This window comes from Trypanosoma cruzi, genomic scaffold (genome assembly GCF_000209065.1).
Source record: "Trypanosoma cruzi strain CL Brener 1047053516249 genomic scaffold, whole genome shotgun sequence".
NCBI lineage: Eukaryota > Euglenozoa > Kinetoplastea > Trypanosomatida > Trypanosomatidae > Trypanosoma > Trypanosoma cruzi.
The window spans coordinates 36164-58099 of NW_001849311.1; the positions used below are offsets into that span (position 1 = coordinate 36164).

Sequence of the window (21936 nt, forward strand, 5' to 3'; positions counted from 1 at the left end):
CCCTGGTGCCGCAGGAAAACACACAAGCAAACACACATGTGTGAGTGTATTTGCTGCCGCAAGTGGTGGATGTCATTTGAAACTTTTCTCCTTTCCGTTTTGTTTTGTTTTCATTTCTTTTCCGGTTGTTGTTGTTTTTTTTTTTTTTTTTGCTCACATGACACGGCGGCATCTCCGCAAGCACGCATAGAGCCATAAATTAAAGGGTCAAACAACGAGCGAGGAGGAGGGAAAAACACCAGTTGTTTCCATCGTCGTTATTATTATTTATTATTATTATTATTATTTAATTGATTAATTAATTAATTATTAGTTATTATTCTTACTATTAGCAACAGCAGCAGCAGCAGCGGTGATAATACATCCCAGCAAAGCCCAGGAAAGAAGTGCAGGAAATGGATCCACCCAGCGTGCCGTCGTCGCCGCAGGCACCACCGGAGATAACCCCGCCCGGCATGAGCCACTCTTTCCGCACGGAGGCCTTCATTACCCTTGAGATGGCGCAGGCCGTCACGATCAATCGGGAAAAACTCTCGGAATGGCACCACAAGATACGCTCAAGGCTCTTTTCGCTGGTCTCGGGGTTTTTTGTTCGTTGCCGTGTGGAGGACTCTACCGACGGCAGGGCGCTTTACAAAGTTGGCCGTATCAAGACACTGAAGCCGGATTGGTCCGTTGAACTTGACCTCATCACGACGGAAGAAATACTCTCTGGCCGAAGCCACACAAACTACGACTGCATCAGCAATGCGAAGATCACCCCCACGGAGTTTAACAGCTTTATTTCTAAGGTTCCCCCGGAACTTTTGCCAAACATATTTAATACGGTCTTTAAGATGGAAGAACGACTAAGGATGCTGGAGAGTGTCATATTGGTGGAACCCGCATTCCATGGGAAGCGACGGGATGACAAGCGCACCCAAGAGGGCTCTCAAGTTGGAGGTGGTGTGGCAAATTTACCGGAAAAGTACGTCTTTTCACAGAATGTGCTTCTCTGTGAGGATGACTTTGTGAACCTCCCACAAACCGTCACAATTGTGGATTTGCTGCAGAACGCTGTGGGTCAAAAAGGGGTGGCTGAGCCGGACACGCCGCGGGCTGGTGTAGCACCTGGTTCAGGGAATAAACCCCGGGCATTCGATGAGGCTGTTGCCAGTCACAGTACGATGCTTCAGTTGCAGGACATGCGAAATTACATGAACTCCCCCACTCAGCCGCCTGTAGATGCGGCTCGTCTCATTGAGACGATACGTCGTGCTGCAAACCCCACCCATAATGGATTTTCATATGAAAACCTTCCCGAATTCTGTAAACTTGTCATTTCTGTATGTAGTCAATGCCGTGAGGTGGTGGCAAAGGAACCCCTTTTCGTTCGCCTCAAATCCCCCATTACAGTATTTGGTGATATTCATGGCAACTTTGCCGATATGGCTTACTTCTTGGAGAAGGTGGTGGGCTTCGACGATATTATGCTCAAGTACACCACGACACATCTTCTGTTCCTTGGCGACTATGTGGATCGAGGAGCCTTTTCCCTAGAATGTGTCATGTATCTTCTGGCTTTGAAGGTCATCAATCCATCGAAGGTGACGCTTCTGCGCGGTAATCATGAGTCACCGGAGGTAAATGGGGACATGGATGTATACGGCTACAGCTCCTTTAAATATCAATGCCTTGACAAGTTTGGTCGGGAACGAGGCATTGATGTTTGGGTTGCCGTCAATGAGGTGTTCCAGTTCCTTCCCGTTATTGCTGATATTGACAAGAAAATCTTTTGTGTTCACGGTGGGCTTCCACAGTACACGGGCGGGGAAGATAAGCGGCTGGAGATTCTCTCCGACCCCTCCTTTCCCCGAGTCCCTGTAGTGCAGTGTACGGACCCGACAAACGTCGCACAGCGCATGATGGTGAATGACTTGTTGTGGTCCGACCCCGCCCCACCAAACCATCAACTCGATAAATACGGCTTTGGTCCGAACCCGCGTGGGCCTGATATTAAAACATTTGGTTCTCGCGCCGTTGACATGTTCTGTGAGCGCTACAACTATCAATACATCTTTCGTGCCCACCAGGAGAAGGCGGATGGTCTGCGATTGTCCGACAATGCCCGTGTTGTGACGATCTTCTCCACCTCCGACTACGCCGGGCATCAAAACGGTGCAGGCTGCATATTAGTGGCCAACGGAAAAATGCGCATGGCCATTAAGAAGCCGCAGCGGCAGGAGTCGAAGGAAGTTAAGGGCCCTGTTTCCCCACGTACACTGGGAAAGAGCGTCCCTGGATTTGTACCGCGTCTCAAGCGCCTGTAGAAGACTTTTCCAACCACTTCCTTTTACTCTTCTTCCTTCTGTCAGGCAACCCGCCTTATTGCCAATGTATTATTGTGGCCGACATGTCGTAGAAAAGAAAACAAAGCAGCCGAAAAAAACAAAAAGAGGTGAGAGAGGGAGAGAGAGAGAGTCTGTGTGTGTGTGGGAGGGGAACTGTATATATATATATATATATATATATGTATTTTCAAGAGGTGTATGTGTGCATTGCTATACTTGCTCTCCAGGGAAGAGAAGGGGCTGAAACAAAAGGAGGGGCGTGGTGGAAAACGGAGAAAAAAGAAAAAGAAGAAGGGGGTGGGGAAGATATGTTCCTTCAATCAATAAATAAAAAAAGAAAATGTTTTTATGTTTTAAATAAAATAAAAAGAGAGGAAAATGGGTGAAAGGCTTTTGCGTGGCTGAAAGACTTTTACGGTGAGAATATACACATGCATCTCTTCTTCCACCGCCCCCTCAAAAGGAATAAAGACCGCGAGCGAAGACTTTGTTTTGTGCGTTTATTCTTGCTTTTTTCCTCCTTTTTGCTTCTACCCTCCCCATTCCCCTTTCTTTCTCGCTATATTTGTTTATTTATTTATATACACGCACGGAGGTCTGTGGCGGCAGTCTTGTCGCTTTTGCACAATGTTGACTCAAGGGAGCAAAGGGAAGAGAAAACGGGTGTGTGTTGTGTTGTATTGTGTTTTGTGTGTTTGTGTCCGTGTGTGAGAGTTTCTTGTCGGGTTGTTGTTTTATTATTTTATTATCCCCTTCCCCTTGTTGAGTATACGCATTGCTGCATGTCTCTGCATCGCCTCTTATTTGCCCTTTCTTTGTGGCTGTTTTTCTTTTTTTAAATTCCTGCACGGAAGTGGGCTAATCTGGTCTTCTGTGGGTGGGTGGGCCGTAGCTGCAGGCGGCGGGTAAAAAAGAGTAGGACGAGGCGGAGGATTTTATTATTATTCCCTTTTCTTTGGCCTGTTGAAAAAAAAAATGGTCTTCTGCCCTTCGTCCATGGCGTTGGGTCGTGCTTTGCTGTTGTCGCCCTTCTGTCACCAACCCGTGGCGATCCCAGCTGCCCCGTCACTGCGGCGTCTTTTGCTTGAGGTTAAGCCGCGGAGCGAGAGCAGTCGAGAGGAGGTGGTGGCGGCTCTGCTGGAAAAACTACCCGCCCACTGCGACAGGGTGAAAAAGGATATGCTCCATGCACGCTACGCAAGCAGGTACTACCGCAGTCGCTACGGAAGAGGGATGGAGACGCGGGGAAAACAATTGCGGGGGCTGCTGGAGATGCCGGATGATGAAGTGCGGCGGTGGGCCCAAAGTCGATGTGTTCCTGTGCGGGACCCACTGGCGCCGCGATAAAATTGTCACAAATACGCTTGCTTTCTTTTTTTTCCCCCCCCTTTCACCCTCTCTCTCTCTCTGTCTCTCTCCCTCTTTGTGGCCTCTTCACTCTTTGTTTGTTTGTTTCTTTTGGGGTGGTCTATGTCTATCTGCAAGGTGGGGAAGAAGGAAGGGAACTGGGACGGTTTGCTGTCTGCTGTTCCGTGAGAGGAGATGTTGTCGAGCCGCCGCCATAACATTTTGCTGGCGCCCAAACTCATGTTTATTACCCGCAGCTCAACGGCGGAGCAGCAAAAAGAGGAGCTCCACGACGCCGTGCGACGCCACGATTCTCTGGTGGCGGACAACCTGAAGCGGCGCAACGGCAGCGCCCATGCGACTTACGATGAAGAGGTCGCTGTGCATTTCCCTGCGTTTCAGTTGGCAATTCTTCCGCCCACGAACGGAGTGCACCGCGAGGGGCTTCGGGGGTCGCTTGCTACACATGTCACTGAAGAATTTAGACGGTTTCTTGTCCAGCCATGGACGTCGGCGGCGAAACGACATGTGCTTATTGTTGGCTCTCGAAGCGTTGGATACCTCCAAAGGCAGCTAGCGATGGATAAGGGTCATAGTGTGTTCGTTGTGGATCACGCGCTGTCGGCATTGCTGGATGCAGCCACCGCGCTGGTGCCACGGTACGGCCCGCGAGTGCATTTTGTTCGCAGCGACGCACCATTTTTGCTGCAGCGCCTCATGCCGCCTACCACAGCCGATGTGTGCGTCGTGCCGATGCCTGTCCCTTTCTGGTCGGAAAGCGGGAGTTACCGACGTCTTGTTACGCGGGAATTTCTTTGTTTGGTTCACAGAGTACTGAGGGTGCGTGAGGGTCCTGCAGATCCGCGCGGAATTGTCACTTTTACAGACACCGCACCACTCGCCGAGTTTATGATGGAGCAGCTGGAGGAGAGCCGACTGATTGTCCCGTGGACGCGGAAGGACCCCGCAGAAATTTATGGCCGCTGGCTGCCGATTCAGAGCCCGCCGGACCGCGAGTTTCAACAGCAGCGTTTGGGCGACGTCGTTGCGTGGGCCGCCTCGAAAAGCGGACCGACTTCAACGCAGGCCGAAGAGGCCGTGCAGTCCTTCGACTACAAACGGCGCTACTACCGTGCACTCTCTCGACAAGAGGCGTGACAAACCACAGTGCGTGACTTTCTGCCGAGCAATGATGATGCGGTGCTGAAAATGAGAGGGAACGTACATAGCTGTCTTGCACAACAGCCTTGCGTCTCCGTTACGCACATGCACGCTTCATTTCCAATTGTCACCCTCTTTTGTCAGTCCATATTATTAGAAATTGCATTGTGTGTACTTCTCACCATTGTCGCCAACGTTCTTTTTTGTATATATTTTTTGTTGTTGTTGTGGTGGTGGTGGTGGTTTGAGAAGGGAGCGGGGTGGGCTGGGGAGCTTGAAGCGTAGAAGCAGCGAGGAGCGGAGACAAGTACAGGTAGGTCTTTCTTTTGAAACCCAAACAGGGACGCCCAGAAGTACGCATTTAATCCATGTACAGGAAGAACGTTTGTGTTGCCATATTTAATGAGGACCTTCGCTTTCTTGGCTGCAGGCGCATTCAAGACAATTTATTTCAGTTTGTGCAGGGAGGAATAGAGAAGGACGCCGATCTCCTCCATGCCGCGTACCGCGAGGTGTACGAAGAGACTTCTCTTTGTAAGGAGGACCTTCACTTCGTGGGGGAAGTTCCGCCGCCCAGCGGTGATCCGAGGGAGTTCCGCTACGAACTTCGCCGCACATCAAATCTCCGGAACTTTGGTTTCCAGGGCCAGGAGCAGCGCGTCCTGCTTTTCTTCACAGACTCCGGCAACATCGAGAAGGTGAACGTCATTCCACCCAAAGAAACCTGCGCGCAACAGGAGTTCTCTGAAGTCCACTGGATGGAACTGAGGGAGATCATTGACCGCTGTCCGAGAGAAAAGATTCACATCTTTCTTGCCGTGGCCAAGGTGGGAGTCCCCATGGCACGGGCTTTTCTGCAGTCCCGCTCAGCTCTTAAAAAGGACAGTATTTAGGAAGAAGAGAGAGGCTGTGGTAAATAATTCCCTTTGCTTCTTTTTTTTTTTTTTTTTGCTCTTTTGCTTATTATTATTATTATTATTATTGCACACTCACACGCCGCAGTGGGAGGAGAACAGAAGAGGAGGAGGAGGGGGGCGGCGGCAGCTTAAAAGTCATTCATTCATGTGCATGCATCATACGATGCGTGGCAGAGGGGCGTGGACGGATACGGAAATATAAAATTTATATCAAAAGGACGTCCTTTTTTTTTTTTTTTTTTTTTTTTTTCTTGCCTCCCTCTACTTTCTTCATGCCTAATTACGTGCATATATTTATATTCCCTACTTTTGTTATAACGTTTGTTGCTGCTTCGTTTTACGCCTCCCAAGTGCCGAAAAAAAAAAAGAAAGGAAAAGGTTTCATGCATGGCTGTTCCCCCACAAACGCCCGTGCGTCCTCCTCGCATTTGTTTTTGTTTGTTTCTACCGTTTTTTTTTTTTCCTTTTGCGCTTCTCGTTTTGGCTGCCAGTGTTTTTTTTTTCTCCCTTTCTTTTTTCTTTTTCTTCTTTTTGGCTCTTTTTTTTGTTTGTTTTCCACCGCCGTTGCCGTTGCCATCACCCAACAGGGGCCGTAACGGGTGTGATGGACTCGGCAAGGGAGGCGCTGCTTGCCGAGACGAAGCGGCTTCTCGCAGCGCTCAACGACGAGAACAGAGAACTGAAGGCGGAAAACACGCGGCTTCTCGCCCGGTGCAAAACGGCGGCCGAGAGGCTCACATCCGTCAGTGTGGAGAAGGAGGGGCTGGAGAAGGACCTGAAGCACATAAACTTCAACCTCATGCATCAGCTGCGGGTGAAGGTGGGTGCCGTGAAGGAACATGAGCGGCGTGCGGCGCAGCTGCAGGCAACCGTGACGGGTTTAGAGAAGCAGCTGCAGGAATCCCGGCTGGCGCAGGAGTCTGCCGTGAAGGAGAGCAAGATGCAGCGTGAGCAGATTGCCGTGTTAGAGAGCAGACTCCAGCAACTGACGGAGCGGCTCTTTCGCACGGAGGCGGAGGCCGGCAAATACGCCGATGATCTCAACGCTGCGATCTCGGGCCATCGAGAGGCGGTCGCGAAGATCCAACACGACGGCGCAGAGCGGCTGAAGCAGGTTGAGGAGGCGCTGCGAGTGAGTCGGGGCAATGAGGCCGGTCTGGAGCGTGTCGTGGAGGAGCTGCGGTATGAACTCGGCCGCGCGAAGGAGGTGCTGCGGCAGAGTCACTGCAGTAGCAGCGAGGGTCAGCGACGCACCCTCTCAGCCCGATCAGAGGCCCTGTACGCGCATGAGCAGGTTCTCACAGCGTGCAACGCGTCCTGTCAACAATTGCGGGAGCTACAGCAAAAACTTCGAGGCCTGGAGAGCCTCGCCACGAACGCGAGTCACCACGTGGAGCCAACTTTAGAAAGAGGGGAAGCAAGGCTGCGGGAGCAGATGGAACATTTTATCGGCACGGATGAGGCACTTGTGGCGTTTCTCTGCCAACGTATTATGGATCAGGAGGAGGCGTTGCGCACTGCGCGGGAGGAGCTTGCACGTGCCCACCACCGTCTCAGGGAAAGTGAGGGGGAACTTCACAAAGTACGCGCTGAGAAGCAAAGTTACGAGGCGGAGCTGAAGTCACTTACGGCTTTACAGCAGGAGATGCAAACAATACGAGCGGAACGACAAGCACATGGTCGCATAGAAGAAGAGCTGCGTGCGGAGGTTGGGCGATGGCGGCATGAGGCAGAGCGTAGTGCGAGTCAAGTGACGGAGTTTAGACGTCTGTTACAGGAACAACGGGAACAAAGTGAGGCTGCAGATCGCATTCACAAGCGGGAGGAGGACGATGTGGATGAGCAGCTGCGGGGGTTCTCAGCTGCCGTATCGCAGGCATTGCGCAAGTTTGACTCTACGACGCGTCACCGCCGTCGTCTCTCGTCCTCTGCGGGAGGTGTGACGTTGTCACATGCGCCGTCCACGCAGTTGACGGAATATGCCCCTGACGGCAACATGTCGTCGCCGTCGGTGGTGCGTGTGGAGCCTTCATCCGGCGCACCGAGCCACACATAGAAGGTGAATCGTCGAGCGCATTGTGAATACATGTAGACATCATAATAAATATATGAATGTGAGGCAATGCGTGATGGGCTTATGGAGTTGTTATGTTTGTTTTATTGGGGAATGAACGTGATCTTTTTCTTATATTGTTTCTCCTCTCCCTTCGTTCTCCATTTCTTTCTCTCTCTGTGTGTGTGCGTACGATTTTTAGCTCTCTGAGTTTAATAACTTTTGGCTCTAACCAACAACAACAAGAAAGATATTGTTAAGAGTACAAAAAGGAATACAGAAGCAATAAACACACACACACACACACACACACACACACACACACCTATATTTATCCATCTATATAGTGAATGGTGTCCTTGCGATATGTGCGGGAGCAGCAGGAAGCAGCGGTGCGGCGCGCGCGCTTTGAGGAGGCGCGACGTATCGGAAGTGCGATTGGAGTGCAGCGAGCCCGCGCGTACGCGGCGCAGAAAAGTGCACAGGCAGTCAAGGTACGAGAAGACATGCGAAAGCAGTGGGAGTGCGAGGTGCAGCAGCAGGCCGCGCTCATTGATCGGGTCTTGTACGACGGACAGTCGAGACTCGGTGAGGGGATGCGGGGGGCGGCTGAATTGACGGCGGCGCAACAACGACATGCGAGCGACGAGATAAACGCTTGGGTGGCCGAACACGCGTTGGAACGGGAGAGGCACCGCATCGCACGGGCCACGGAGCGCGTCACGCGGGCACTACAAGATGAGCCGCATCGTAGCATTGTGGGGCGCAAGAAAGCGGTGCGGGAGGTGGAGGACAAACGCAGTAAGACGAGGATTGCCCAGCCGTCGCCACGTCTGCCGTCTTTTGCGTCTCACGGCTCTCCACTTGCCGGGGCTCTATCGCACACGGCAATTATGCAAGCACGCACGCCGACACCCGTCGCAAGTGTGGTGATGGTGACGGCAGATAATGATGACGGACATCGCAGGGCGGCGCGCGGTGAGGCTGCTGCCGTGCAGTTTGCCGAGGAGCGGAAACGAGAACTGGCGGGCGAGAGGGAAAAGCTTCAGCAGTGTCAACGCGAGGCAGCGGAGCGGGCGGCGGCGTACTTGTCGGAGCGCGATAAGGAAGCGAAGGAGGCACGCGAAGCAGCCAGGCGGCGGGCAGCGAATATGGCGGCACTGGAGCAACGCATTGTCGCGGAGCCGCAGGATGACAATTCGGTGAGCGGCAAGGTTTTAGAGACACGGCGGGTGGCAATGCTCAAAGCGCAGGAGGAGGTGGAGTTTGGGCAACTGTTTCTTAGTGGGCCGTTGCCTCTTAACGACGAATTGAGTTTGAAGGAGGACAACGATGATGCCGATGAAATGCGTCCCTTTCCTCTCTCCAGCGTGTCGTGCCTGTTGCCTGGCGAATCAGAAGTCGTCGTGCAATTGCACCCGAGGCCCTTTCATGTGTACCCCATCCCTGAGGAGGCGCCGGCTGATGCTGATGATGCCGAAGAGAAGGCGACATCGGAGGCAGGAAGCAATGCGCCAAATGCGGCGTCCGTCGCGCCACAACCGACGCCCATGTCACCGCAGGTGGTGGTGTCAACCAAACTGAATTCATCGCCGTCCCGCACGTTGCGGTCGTCGGAGCAGTCATTACCGCTGGAGGTGCCGCCGTCATCGTCGTTGTCACTGCCACCACCACTCTCTTTATGCCCCTCGGCCGCGACAGCAAAAAATCCAGATGTTGCACAACTCAATTTGTCTACTCACGACGAGCCTCCGAACCTGGCGCTACATCACGAACAATTCCTTCGAAACCTTAAGGCCCTGCAGGATAAGCTGGCGAAGGTGTCTTCAGACAGCGCAGACGTCAATGAAACGGTGGATGTCTCTACTTGTCACGGAAACGTCACTCTTAGCTCAATGAGTTCCCCACTTTCAATGGCACGGCGCCCTGGAAAAGAGACGCGTGAAGATGAATATGAGGCCGGTGCAACAAGCATTGACACCAGTGCTAACAGTGGAAGCAGCAGCAATGGTGGTAGTAGCAGCACCAGTAGTAGTGGACCTTCCACGTCGTCCGTGTACTCTCGGTCGTATCCCACCATGACAGCGGAACAATTAAAGGCTGCTTTGCTTAAACTGAAGTTGCGCATGCGTTCTGCTTAGACCTATAGAAAAGAAATATCCGGAAGAGGAGAAACATATATATAACGGCAAGAAGAGGTGGGTCAATAAAATAGATGCAAAGAAAGGAGGAAGAATTATTATTCTCATCATTAATTACCACGAATTATGATTTACCGGGTTTTATTTCTGGGGAAACGTTTGGGTGAGGGGGGCCCATGAGGTATCGTCCATATTTCAGCTGCATAGATGCACATATGATAGAGCCTTGTCTAGAAGCTATTGGTGGGGATTTGTTGTCAAGGGATCCCTCACCTCCTCCACTAAAGTTATATATTTGTTTGGCATATTTTAATGCCCCCCTGATATTTTTGGTCCTTCTTTTTTGTTTGTTTTTTCTTCTTTGGGGAAGGGGTCTCTTTGTTAATTGTGGGTGACACGAATCATATGGTGAGCGTGACTGACGATGTGGATTTTTTTCTTCTTCTTCTTCTTCTTTTACGCTCTGAAGTTTAGGTGGAGCCGAGGATAATTTGAATTGATGCGACGCATCGCACTGTGGCCTCACAGGATTTGTGCGGCGCGGTTTTTTCACTTCAGTCGCCCCCGATGGGGGACCATCATTCCGTACAAACTGGCTGACATTGGCGAGGGCATACAGAAGGTGGATGTGGTGACGGTCTTTGTGAAGCCGGGGGAAAAGATTGAGGAGTTTGACAAGATATGTGAGGTGCAGAGCGATAAGGCGTTGGTGGACATAACCTCCAGGTACGCAGGGGTCATCAGGGCTGTTCACATAACGGTTGGAGAGTCTACGCTGGTCGGTCACCCCCTCGTTGATATCGAGGTCGACGACGACGTGAAGGATGACGCCTCAGGAGCTGAGCCCCAACCGCAGGAAGCGGCTGCCGTGGCAGAACCCACCACCACCAGCAGCAGCAGCAGTCCAGGGAAGCAGAAGATAAAGGCGGCAAGTACGACCCCCACCACCACCGCAGTGAAACTGTTGGCCACCCCTGCGACGAGAGGTTTTGCACGCGAATGCGGTGTCGACATTGAAAAGTTGTCAGGTACGGGTGAGAATGGGCGCATCTTAAAGAAGGATGTCTTGGCGCACGCGCAGAGTCATGGCAACGATGAGGGGGATGTGGTGGTTTCACTCCTCACGGGCATCCGCCATGTAATGGTGAGCACCATGACAGAGGCGGGAAAGATTCCAAGCTTCACAGCGTGTGACGAGATTGAGTTGACGTCTCTCTTGAAGTTTCGTGAGGAGCTAAGGAGAAACCTGACGCCACGCTCTCCCGGTGACGCAACTCCAAAATTATCGTTGTTGCCTCTATTTATCAAAGCGGCATCTTTGGCGTTGCTGCAGCATCCGCAAATCAACTCACATGTCTCTCAAAAATGTGAGACTTTTATTATAAGGAAGGCACATAATATTGGCTTCGCTGTCCACTCGCCAAAGGGTTTGATCGTTCCAGTTATTCGAAACGTGGAGCAGAAAGGTACCATGGACATTGTGCAGGAGGTAAACGAGTTGGTCGAATTGGGCCGCAAGAATCGAATCCCACCGGAACACATGCGTGACGGCACATTTACCATCAGCAATGTCGGCACCATTGGGGCAACGTACGCCACACCAATGATTCTTCCACCGCAGGTTGCGATATCTGCATTTGGGCGGCTGCAGGTGTTGCCCCGATTTGACGTCGACGGCAATGTTGTAAGGGCAAATATTGTGCACCTCTCAAGTACGGCGGATCACCGCGTCATTGAAGGCGCGGCAATGGTGCAGTTCAACAATGCATTGAAGGGCCTTCTTGAAAACCCACAGCAGTTGATTGCGTAGACACCACCACCACCACTACCACCAGTACCCAAAAAAAAAAGAATTAAACATTCTATTTTTTGTTTTATGTTGTCAATATTACTTTTGTTACTATTTATTATTTGCGCTATTGACGGAGCAGTCACTGTTTCTGCGATGCTGTGTTCTGCAAAGAGGGGGTCTCTGTGCGTGGGAGTGGGGTGGGGAGAGGGAGAGAGAGAGAGAAAGAAAGAGCGAACGAGCGAGCGAGCGAGACATATATGCTGAGAGAAGACGGATTTGTCTATTTTTATTTTTATTTTTATTTTTTTTTTTTTTTTTTTCATTTTGTTGTTGTTTTTTTGCTAAAATAATGAAACGACGACTGCGTGAATATCTCCACATGTGTGTTTGTATGCGTCTACATGTGAGAGTGTATGAATGGTCCTGCGAGTCTCTGTTTTCACTGGTGTTTGCGCCGGGTCGTGTTGTCATGCTGTCAAGAGTATCATTAGCCGAGGGGAGACGAACAAACACAAACAAATAGCGAGGAAAAGAGAAAAAAAAAGATGGCGGATAGTGAGGAGAACCCTTTCGTGGTTGACCACACGGATGGGAACACGGAGCCCTTTCTGACGGCCGCAGAATTGCCATCACCTGCGGCCGCGGGCGGAATGGAGGGAGGAAGGGTAAAAGACGAGCCACAAAGACAACAGCAGCAGAAGGATGTGGAGGAGGCGAAGGGAGACGTGTCGAGTCTTATCCCGCTCTGCGTGCAGCATGCCAGTGGGCCACAGATAAACAGCGCCGTCTTTGGATATGACATCGCGCAGATGCAGAAGCGCCCATGGGACGACCCCGCGGTAAACCTCAAGGACTACTTTAACTACGGCTTCAACGAGACCAGCTGGAGGCTGTACTGCGCGATGCAGGCAGGGGGCGAGGCATCGCTGCTGACGGGGACGAATGCCTTTTTGTCACAACCAGCCGGCCCTGCAATGAAGAACAACGCCATGGAGGAGGTTGTGGAGGGAGACGGAGCGTCGTACTATGTTCCGCCCCAAGGATCCTCCCACGCGTACTACGCTGCACCGCGTGATAACTTCCTCAAGACAAAGCTCTGTCAACGCTTTGCGCTAGGCCGTTGCGTGAAGGGTGATCAATGCAGCTATGCCCACGGGCACGGTGAGCTGCGATCTGCCCCCCCGGTGCAGCATCAGCATCATCACCAACAGCAGCAGCAGCAGCAGCAGCAGCAGCCTCCGTCATGTATCCTTCCCCCCTTTCATGTAGAACAAGGCTACATGCCATCGATGGGTATGCCGCCGACGGGTGTTCTCGAGCCCACTGTTGCGGGCAACTACCACGTGATGCCCAAGCGCCAACGCTCTCCCGATGGCGCTGAGGGGCAGGTCTACGATGCGTCGTACTAAATCACTGAGTATACAAGAAGAGGGGGACTTTGGGGGGGAGTGGCTGCTTTTTCTTTGGTGTGGAAGAGGAGATGGTGTCACTGACTTATAATAAGAAGAAAAAAAGGAATAAAAGAATGCAAATGAAACGACGGGGGCTCTGTGTCTCTGTGAGGAGCTTCTGTTGTTGTTGTTGTTTCCGTCGTCGTTGTCGTCGAGGTGGCTTTCGATGAGCCGAGTCTTTTTTCTCTTTCTCCGTGTTTGACATGCATTTCTTTTGCTGCGGCTTTCCGATACTTTGTCCACTCTTTGCTTGGAATAGGGTCACAGCCACGCCGTTGCGTGATATTTTAGCCACACAGGAAGGAAGGAAGGAAGGAAGAAAGAAACGTAATTGCGAAGAAAAAGACGGGCACCCTTCCTTTGTCTCCACGCGCACACACAGAAAGAATTTTAAGTATACATCACCCACACAATAAGGAGGGGTAATATAATTAAATACACACGTATAACGCATGCAGTCTCTTGGAAAGAGTTTTCAACGCTCTAAAAAAGCCTCGCAACGCAGCCAGCGCGAAAAGTACCGTGGGCTGCTGGAGGCTGAGCGCAATGCAGCCATATTACAGGAGGAGGAACGTCAGCAGCAGCAGCGACAAAAAGGTGCCCCGTTAAAGTCCATTTGGGAGACAAGTAATTTAGAGGAGTTCCTTCTCATTGCGGATGCACGCGAAAAGGGGTATGAGGCGGAACGGGATATCCGTGTTGTGGTTGACGGAACCCCACATGTCGTCACAAATGACAAGGTACTGCCGATGAGCAAAGAAAGCGTAGACTGGCTCAAGCTCAGCGAGTTGCTGACAATACCGCGTCGGCCCAAATGGGAATACGGCATGTCAGCTGAGGCGGTACAGGCGATGGAGACATCGGCGTTTTTTGACTGGAGGAGGCTTCTTGCGAAGATGGAAGAGGAGCACAAAGTTGTCATGACGCCATATGAGAAGAATCTGGAGGTGTGGCGTCAGTTGTGGCGCGTCGTGGAACGGGCGGATGTGGTGCTGATGATTCTCGACGCCAGGAATCCACTCGTGTTTCGGTGTGCAGATTTTGAGGCGTATGTGCGAAGCATGTGCAATGCGGCAGGGAAGTCAAAGGAGATTATATTCCTACTGAACAAGTCTGATCTTCTCACGGAGAGTCAACGCAGCGAGTGGGCGACGTATTTCGCGGAGCGTGGGGAGCCGTTTATTTTTTTTTCCGCCGCTCCTGCCGCAAAGACAAGCCCGGAAACGACCGGAGAGAAGGATGGGAGCAGGACGGCAACTCAGGAGGGAAAGCAGAACGAGGAAGCGGACGATGGCGACGAGGAAGAAGACGAGTTTTTGGATGCTGACGGCCACCAAGTGGATGAAAGTTGTGTTCCCGAACTTTTGCGGCACCGAAGGGAGAAACGTCGGCACAACAAAAAGTCGCTGCGGGCCCCGGTGGAGGTGGCGAACCCTTATGAACTCGTCGAGCAGCGACGGGCAGAGAAGGCGCGCCGCAGCCAAGAAAAGCAACAAGCGTCGAGAGTGACGCCGCCGCCGACAGAGAACGAGAAGGCACGTGATGCGCGGGTGTCGCAGCTGCAGGCGCTGCATCCATGGGCCGTCTTGGACCCTGTGCAGCTTCTAGACCGCCTTGCTCTCTGGCGCACCGTTTATGGAATAAGGGATGCGAACACACCGCTTATGGTTGGCCTTGTTGGGTACCCCAATGTCGGGAAGTCATCCACGATCAACGCGATTCTCGGCTGTAAGAAGGTGGTGGTCAGCGCGACACCGGGCAAAACCAAACACTTCCAGACACTTGTCATCCCAAACGAACGTCGTGTCGCTTTGTGTGATTGCCCGGGTCTTGTGTTCCCGTCGTTTGCGTCGACACGGGAACAGATGGTCTGTGACGGCATTCTGCCCATCGATACAGCCACCGATGCCTTGTCCGCTGTCAACGTATTATGTCGCCGTATTCCGCGCGAGGTTCTGCAGAAACAATTTGGTGTGTCACTGCGGGCTGAGGACGATGTGGACGAGAGTCATTCCTTGGTGGAGCACTTCCTCAACGCATTGGCACGTAGGCGTGGTTACTTGGGGGCACACGACAGGCCAAACAAGTCCCGTGCCGCCCGGGATGTGCTGAAGCTGTATGTGGATGGTGCTCTTTTGTACGTTGAGCCCCCTCCCAACTACGCTCCCTCCAAAGATGCGGGTGTCGTCGGCTTACCTGCTGCGCATGTGGATGGAAAAGACAGTGATGGGTGGGAAGATGTTGAATGCGACAGCCACGATGATGGCATCGACGGTGACGAGTGGGACGATCTTGACAGTGCGGCGGAGGCCCGGGCCATTAGCGAGGAGGGCGATGTGTCGATGGATGCTCATGCCAATAAAAATGACGAAGAGGATGAGGACGTTGACAAGACGGCGTCGCTGATGTTTTACGCGCGGCCGAGTGGCATCCGCGGGGTCCTTACCGCGCAGGAGGCGTTCAATGCAGAGGCCAATGCGAACCGCATAAGGACACTGACGAGCGCCGCGCTTCGGCGGAAGAAGCGCACAAACCACCAGCTCGATCCCGTCATGGATACGTTTGTGAACAATGATGGTGAAGTGGAACTCATCATCGACGACGACGACGGCATCATTGAGCTTGTCACGGACAACTCACGACAAAACGCCGAAGGGAAACAACAACAACAAACGCAGCAAAAACGGCGGAGTAAGCGCCAGATACGCCGTGAACTAAAGCGGTTGGGTGCGGGGCCGGTCAATCCCACGTCACGCAAGATGCAAGTTCAGGGCTACTAGCCCTGCGATTGAGTAGTAATCATGGAAGCAAAGATGGAGAAAAAAAAAAAGGAAAAAAGGGACGTACTACAATAAATTGACCCCAGAGGAGGGAACGAAGGGAACTGAAAAAAAGCCAAGGAATGACTTCCATCAGCGCGAAGGATGGCAAGTAATAACCCTTTTTCCTCACCCCATTATTGCTATTGTTGTGAGTAATGGTTGTGGCGGTGCCAACGAAGACTGGAGGATGAAAACAGTGACGGCCTTTCTTTAAGTGGCTTTTGTCCTTTTGGAATCTGTTATATATATATATATATATATATATATATATATATATATATATATATATATATATATATATATATATGTATGTCAGTGGTGCTCCACCGTGTTGGATCGTCTGTGCATGACTTGGCCACCGTCGGCAACCCGTATGACGTGAAAGGAGGGCGTATTAAAGTCAGCGGCTTTGGTTTGCGGATGTCTCCGCTGTTGGCGATTCCCACGGGTTGTTCCAACGTCCATTGTGATTTTTCCGTGCTGATCAAAGGATGGGAGGAGTACACGTGCATCGCACGACGGACTCTCTGGGTGAAAGGGGTTGTTGAATAAGGTGCGTCACCTCTCGCCACTCTTCGAATGCCGGGACCGCCAATTCTGCACACGCCATTGGCCTCGCTTCCCTCCGTGCGATTGAAGAAATGTTGAAGGAAGCGACGCGTGTGTAATGGGGCACACAATGGAGCTTTTGACCCCCTGCAGAGGAGCAGGGAGGGGAGTCCGACGGGCCTAACGAGACTGCAGCCGGCGGTGGGACCGGAGTCCGAGCGCGTTTCGTGGAATCCTCTCACGGAGGCCCTACGCCGTCTATTGGCGGAGTGGCTTCCCGGGTGGGAACGAATATTGCGTCACACGTCATGGACCTCTCGCCGGCACGGTAAACTTTTGTTTCACACGATGCCTGAGAATTGTCTTTTTTGTGGGAGTCGCTGTTTTTGTCGTAGCGCATTGGGCAGCTCTTATATTATTGTTTTTGTGGTTGTTTCTTTCCTTTTGTGTGTGTGTGTGTGCGCATTTTGTTTGTCTACTGGATTGCGAAAAATAACATTCATGCGTTTTTTTATTATTTTTGATGCGTCCCTGGAAGGGAGTTTAGGGCCTTACGACGATAATACCTGCAGTTTGATGTCCTTCCAGTCCCCTCTAGTGGCGTGCCGGTCAAATTGTTGGCTGTTTTTTGTTTTCTCCTTTTTGTGTGCATTTCTCTCGCACACTTCTTAAAATGAACCAAAAAAACGGGAAAAAAAAAAAAGGTTGCTTCCAGGGGAACGGGGATATAGAGTAGCGGTAACACGTGTTGACACAAAAAAAAAAAAATCCTAAAAATTATATTCGCACCAAAACAGAGGGGGAGAGACGACGGCGGTGGGGATGCGGGCCAATGGAGCGAGTCAAGGCAAGAAAGGGAGAAGGGGAAAAAGGACCAGCAAGAATACTGGCGACCACGGCAGACGCAGTGCTGCCGGTATCTTGAGCCTGCCGATGTACCCCCGCAAGGAGCACAGGATAGTGCACTTTGGCGACGTTCGCACTGATCCATTCTATTGGATGCGTGACCGCCGTAACCCGGAGGCGCGACGGCTACTGCAGCACGAGAATGCATATGTGGAGTCGGTGTTTGCGAAGCTGGGTGGCGACCAGCTTTTCCGCACCCTCTTTAGTGAGATGCGAGCACACTGGAAGGAGGACAATGCCTCACTTCCGTTTTGAGACCGTAGTTGCTGGTACTTTGGCCGCAATCCGCCCAATGCGGCCTACCCAATCTTCTGTCGACGTTCGTTTACGGAGCAGACGGCGGGATTTATGCATGAGGTGGGAGAAATGTGGGGCCGTGACCCACTCGCCCCCCTGCCGGTGTACGATGACGAGGTGGTGTAGCTCGACATGAATCTGCTCGTGAAGGAGCTGCAACTTGACTACGCTGAGCTGGGCGACATGGAGTTGTCATCCGACGAGCAACACCTCGCGTTGGCGTTGGACTGCAGCAATGGGAGAGAGGTGTTCGCCATCTTTCTGCTTGAAATCACGGATTTAAACTACGCGCGATGGTTGGATAGACAATCGGAGATGCATCGCGCGTGGGCAGAGGCGATGGTACGATCGGAGCAGTCCATCTACACTTCACCCGTGCCTGTTCTTTCGGCACACCGAAGCCCAACGACGCCAACACGAAGAAGCAGCGGCAACAACACGATGAAGAAGACGTGTAAGAAACAGGCGGTGACGCAATCTCTTTCTTCGTTGTCGTTGGCCCTGCTGCCCAAAACGGCTACTCCCACGACGTCTTCTACAAAAATGGCGGAACCGGCACACAAAATAGCGCGTCGGATTGACGCTTTTGATGCGTCGGATGAGGTGCTGTGGTTTTCCCCGACTTCTCTCCTCTACCTGGGAACGGACGAGAAGATGCGAGCCCAACTTCTCATTTACCACGACCTCAACTCTCCTGTGCATGCAGAACAAACGGACATCATCTGTTACGAGGAGTTGGATGAGGCATTTTGTGCCAGTTCACTTTTCTTCTCCGCCAATGGGTGGTTTGCCATGTTTACTGTCTGCTCGAACAGTTACTCAGAGGTGCACATCATTCCATGCGACGCGGGAGTTGAGAAATGCGTTAGCGAAGTTCCTGTATTTCCCACAACAGCAAATGACAAGGGAGAGGGACTCCAGAACAACACCTGTGCGGTGCACTGTTTTGCGGATCGAAACTTTTGCATGGATTATGATATTGACCACCACAGCTCGCTCTTTGGTGAAGGCGTAGACGCGTGGGTGGTGACGGCGACAAAATCCTCAAAGGGATTAGAGAAATTCAGGGTGGCGTATGTGTTGGACGAGGATGAAAAGGCGTGCCGTAAGGACGCCGTTGGTGGCGGCAATCGAACACTTTCGGATCCATCTTGTTGGCAATCGCTCTTTGCGTATGATACATGCATCGAAGTTGAGGACGTTGAATGCATGCGGGATTACTTGCTTCTTAGTGTGGGACGTGCGGCGTCCTCGACGGTGCTTCTGCTGCCCGTACGCGTACTCTGGGACCGTTGGCGCGATTGTCATGGGAGGAACATGCCTTCGCTGTCCCTGCAGGACGACACAGTGGACCTTCGCCAAGTTGCATCCCGTCCGTTTCATTCATCCGGCGAGGTACGTTTCTCATTTGCCCAATTGCTGCAGGAACAAAGGTTGAAGAAGGACAATAACTCGAATGAGGAAAAAGAAAACGAAGGATGTGCCCACCGTTTTTATTGAATGTGCACTCGAGGGGGAAGGCGAGAAATTGTGCGTTCGGTGGTTATTTGGGATGGGTGTGGGTGGGAAGCCGTACGACGCTGATGAGTACGACGCCACAATTGTGTGGGTTCCATCCGACTATGCATTTCACGGCGATAAATTCACGTCACCGCTGCGGCCAATACCCACTAAGAATCCGGTAGCGGTGGTGCGTATTCCTGTGTATCTCTGCCGGAAGAAGGCGCTTCGAAGCTGTGGTGGCAACCCAATGCTGCTCTCCGTCTACGGATCCTATGGCGAATGCTGCGATGTTGTTTTTGAGAATGAACGACTTTCACTTCTGGACCGCGGCTTCGTTTGGGGGTTCGCGGCAGTTTGTGGCGGGAGTGAGCTTGGCGCCGCATGGCACAAGGCGGGCTGCGGGTTGCAACGGGCGACGAGTGTCAACGACTTTGTGAGCGTGTCGTTTTACGTGCAGGAGACGGGATGGTGCGCGGCGGGTCAAATTGTGACGCACGGCTCCTCGGCCGGCGTTTTTGTGGCGACGGCGGCGATGTGTGTTGCGCCATCGCTTCCGCTTGCCGTCATCGCGTTGGTGCCGTGTGTCGACTGCCTGACGACCCTGATGGACGACAGTCTCCCACTCACTGTCTCCAACTGGGAGGAGTTCGGCAACCCGCGCGATGACGCCGACGCCTATCGCCTGCTGCGCGCCATGTTGCCGATGGACAACATTCCGTCCGTGGGTGTTGCACTGCCGCACATGCTGCTGCTGACGGCGTGGCACGACACGCGCGTCGGTTTTTGGGAATCGCTCGCCTTCACCGCCCGACTGCGTGCTCGCGAGATGGAGGAGGGCGCAGCTACAAGGTGACGGGTGCTTCTGCACCACTGCGAATTTGGCGCCGGTCACAACGGATCAAGTGGGCGGTACGACCGACTGAGAGAAACTGCACGCGAGTATGCCTTTGCGCTGCTAACCCAGCAGTCCAAGGGAACTTTTCGAGCCGACGCATAACACAACTCTTGCGTGTCACACATACACACACGCAGCAAGAAGAGCTGTCTTTGAAAAGTGGGTTGTTGTTTGTTTTGTTTTGTTTTGTTTTGTTTTGTTTTTGGAGCGGGGCCTTAACGCAGCGCCCTGCCCCCACCCCTCTCGTAAGGTCTGTCTCTTTGTCGTCTGAAATACGTCTGGGTATGCATGTATGCAATATGTGTGGAGGGGTAAGTGAGAATAAGATGGCTCGATGTGTTATTTTGTAAACGTGTGCGTGTATTGCCCTCTTTTTTCCTTCTTTTTTTTTTTTTGTTTTTTTTTTTTTGCATTTGTTTTTTCATTGTTTTATTTTACGTGTGAGGAGCTTGCGTAAGCCACATTTACACAAATTCCCTGAGGGGAGTGGGGCGGCATCAAAAACAAACAAACAAAAGGGGGGGGGGTTAAGAGGGAAAAAGAAAATGACTTCAAAGACCCCGTCGAGGCGACTGACGGACATTTTACGCAGCAACAGCAAAGAGACACTTCTGCGCAATGCCGCCGAGTTAGCCAGAGTGTCCACATCCCTCCCGGCGGAGAAGTTACAGACACGCTTTCTTCGCAACATGCACCTCATCAGTCCCAAGTCGCTCCGATTGCTATGCGATGACGCCGTTTTATCCCGCTGGTTTGCGTTTGCCGTGTACAAACCGCCTTTCTGCCCGATGCGCCGTGCGGAGGCTAATAAGAACTATCACCATGTGTCGGTAGAATCCTTCGTGGAGGCGGCGTTGCGTTCCCGCACAGTGCAGCCTGTCTTGCAGCGTGAGCTTCAACCGGAGGAGGTGAAGGTGCGTGTCTTAAATGATGTAGATATGTACGCATCCGGTCCGGTGGTGGTGACACTGGCCGACCGGCACACCTTCTCGACATCGTTGCAGTCTGTGACGATGCGGTATGACGTCCTTGTTGCCGGACACATGCCGCTGAAAGAGCCGTGTTCAGTGGAGGCCGACCACCTCTTCGCTCAGTTGCGTAGAGACAGCAACACGGAGGACATTTGCAGTTACCCTGACACCACGGCACGTGCGACGCGATTGCCGGCGGAGGCGGCGCCGTCGTCGTGTGTATGTACGTATCAGGTGAGACGGAATGCGTACTACTCGGTGCACCCAGTCAGTCTTTTGGAGTTCACCATCACGGCGCCACCGACTCCGCTTCCTCCTCGCCTTGAGGCATTTGTTTGCGACCACCTCGGCACCTTTGTCTTGGGCGACTCCGACACCCCGGCGACCACAAGAAGGACGAAAAGAACGGCGAAGACCCCAAGCACCGCGTCGGAATCGACAGACAGGGCGCAGGCTGCGGCGAAGGCGTCACGAAGCGTCGTTGCAATGCATGGCGACTGCGATTTCCCACGTGTATTTACACATCTGCGAGAGGTTAGCATTCAAACCGATGTGGCGGATGTGGCCGGTGGCTTCGCAGCAAAGAAACCAATTGAATTCCACTGTCGCAAGTGCTTTGAGCCTATTCTCCAGCGAGAACGAATTTATAGTCTTAAGGGGCGGCGTATCGGGTTGCTGGACGGCTCCTGGACACCCGAGGCCGAGTTTTTGTGAATTGTGTAAAACAACCGCCGCGCACACTCTTACCGAACAGAAGTGGGCCTCATCTCCTTCCTCCCTTCCTTTGCCTGATGTGGTGTG

At 52.4% G+C, this 21936-nt stretch overlaps 10 protein-coding genes and 1 pseudogene across 10 annotated transcripts, besides 28 other annotated features; all 11 read left to right on the forward strand.

Moving 5' to 3' along the window:
• Nucleotides 1–5223: a sequence feature (heterozygous, non-Esmeraldo-like haplotype).
• Nucleotides 84–151: a sequence feature (T-rich).
• Nucleotides 258–331: a microsatellite.
• Tc00.1047053507601.10 (phosphoprotein phosphatase, putative) lies at nucleotides 396–2309 on the forward strand (the record flags this gene model as incomplete). Its single annotated transcript, XM_807375.1, has 1 exon — nucleotides 396–2309. One exon carries the CDS (start codon nucleotides 396–398, stop codon nucleotides 2307–2309), a length of 1914 nt encoding a protein of 637 aa, XP_812468.1.
• Nucleotides 2487–2515: a microsatellite.
• Nucleotides 2653–2699: a sequence feature (AT_rich).
• Tc00.1047053507601.20 (hypothetical protein, conserved) lies at nucleotides 3306–3677 on the forward strand (the record flags this gene model as incomplete). The annotated part of the gene is made up of 1 exon (XM_807376.1): nucleotides 3306–3677. One exon carries the CDS (start codon nucleotides 3306–3308, stop codon nucleotides 3675–3677), a length of 372 nt encoding a protein of 123 aa, XP_812469.1.
• Nucleotides 3726–3753: a microsatellite.
• Nucleotides 3873–4835, forward strand: Tc00.1047053507601.30 (hypothetical protein, conserved; the record flags this gene model as incomplete). Its single annotated transcript, XM_807377.1, has 1 exon — nucleotides 3873–4835. The coding sequence occupies one exon, from the start codon at nucleotides 3873–3875 to the stop codon at nucleotides 4833–4835; it is 963 nt and encodes a 320-aa protein (XP_812470.1).
• Tc00.1047053507601.40 (hypothetical protein, conserved) lies at nucleotides 5207–5731 on the forward strand (the record flags this gene model as incomplete). Its single annotated transcript, XM_807378.1, has 1 exon — nucleotides 5207–5731. The coding sequence occupies one exon, from the start codon at nucleotides 5207–5209 to the stop codon at nucleotides 5729–5731; it is 525 nt and encodes a 174-aa protein (XP_812471.1).
• Nucleotides 5224–6246: a sequence feature (haploid, non-Esmeraldo-like haplotype).
• Nucleotides 5799–5821: a microsatellite.
• Nucleotides 5980–6008: a microsatellite.
• Nucleotides 6247–6295: a sequence feature (heterozygous, Esmeraldo-like haplotype).
• Nucleotides 6249–6310: a sequence feature (T-rich).
• Nucleotides 6296–7136: a sequence feature (areas merged during assembly that could not be assigned to a particular haplotype. This can correspond to areas where the two haplotypes were merged or to regions with more than two copies in the genome that were merged during assembly.).
• On the forward strand, nucleotides 6360–7811 carry Tc00.1047053507601.50 (uncharacterized protein; the record flags this gene model as incomplete). The annotated part of the gene is made up of 1 exon (XM_807379.1): nucleotides 6360–7811. One exon carries the CDS (start codon nucleotides 6360–6362, stop codon nucleotides 7809–7811), a length of 1452 nt encoding a protein of 483 aa, XP_812472.1.
• Nucleotides 7137–15498: a sequence feature (heterozygous, non-Esmeraldo-like haplotype).
• Nucleotides 8098–8133: a microsatellite.
• On the forward strand, nucleotides 8159–9949 carry Tc00.1047053507601.60 (hypothetical protein, conserved; the record flags this gene model as incomplete). Its single annotated transcript, XM_807380.1, has 1 exon — nucleotides 8159–9949. The coding sequence occupies one exon, from the start codon at nucleotides 8159–8161 to the stop codon at nucleotides 9947–9949; it is 1791 nt and encodes a 596-aa protein (XP_812473.1).
• Nucleotides 9791–9846: a microsatellite.
• Nucleotides 10383–10405: a microsatellite.
• On the forward strand, nucleotides 10449–11759 carry Tc00.1047053507601.70 (dihydrolipoamide branched chain transacylase, putative; the record flags this gene model as incomplete). Its single annotated transcript, XM_807381.1, has 1 exon — nucleotides 10449–11759. One exon carries the CDS (start codon nucleotides 10449–10451, stop codon nucleotides 11757–11759), a length of 1311 nt encoding a protein of 436 aa, XP_812474.1.
• Nucleotides 11761–11783: a microsatellite.
• Nucleotides 11944–11993: a sequence feature (GA-rich).
• Nucleotides 12023–12059: a microsatellite.
• Tc00.1047053507601.80 (hypothetical protein, conserved) lies at nucleotides 12287–13150 on the forward strand (the record flags this gene model as incomplete). Its single annotated transcript, XM_807382.1, has 1 exon — nucleotides 12287–13150. The coding sequence occupies one exon, from the start codon at nucleotides 12287–12289 to the stop codon at nucleotides 13148–13150; it is 864 nt and encodes a 287-aa protein (XP_812475.1).
• Nucleotides 12928–12977: a microsatellite.
• Nucleotides 13490–13518: a microsatellite.
• Nucleotides 13645–15972, forward strand: Tc00.1047053507601.90 (hypothetical protein, conserved; the record flags this gene model as incomplete). The annotated part of the gene is made up of 1 exon (XM_807383.1): nucleotides 13645–15972. The coding sequence occupies one exon, from the start codon at nucleotides 13645–13647 to the stop codon at nucleotides 15970–15972; it is 2328 nt and encodes a 775-aa protein (XP_812476.1).
• Nucleotides 15499–15599: a sequence feature (areas merged during assembly that could not be assigned to a particular haplotype. This can correspond to areas where the two haplotypes were merged or to regions with more than two copies in the genome that were merged during assembly.).
• Nucleotides 15600–16842: a sequence feature (heterozygous, non-Esmeraldo-like haplotype).
• Nucleotides 16255–16325: a microsatellite.
• Nucleotides 16843–20819: a sequence feature (haploid, non-Esmeraldo-like haplotype).
• On the forward strand, nucleotides 17899–20268 carry Tc00.1047053507601.110 (annotated as a pseudogene).
• Nucleotides 20335–20367: a microsatellite.
• Nucleotides 20536–20600: a sequence feature (T-rich).
• On the forward strand, nucleotides 20710–21849 carry Tc00.1047053507601.120 (hypothetical protein, conserved; the record flags this gene model as incomplete). The annotated part of the gene is made up of 1 exon (XM_807384.1): nucleotides 20710–21849. One exon carries the CDS (start codon nucleotides 20710–20712, stop codon nucleotides 21847–21849), a length of 1140 nt encoding a protein of 379 aa, XP_812477.1.
• Nucleotides 20820–21936: part of a sequence feature (heterozygous, non-Esmeraldo-like haplotype) that runs on past the window's edge.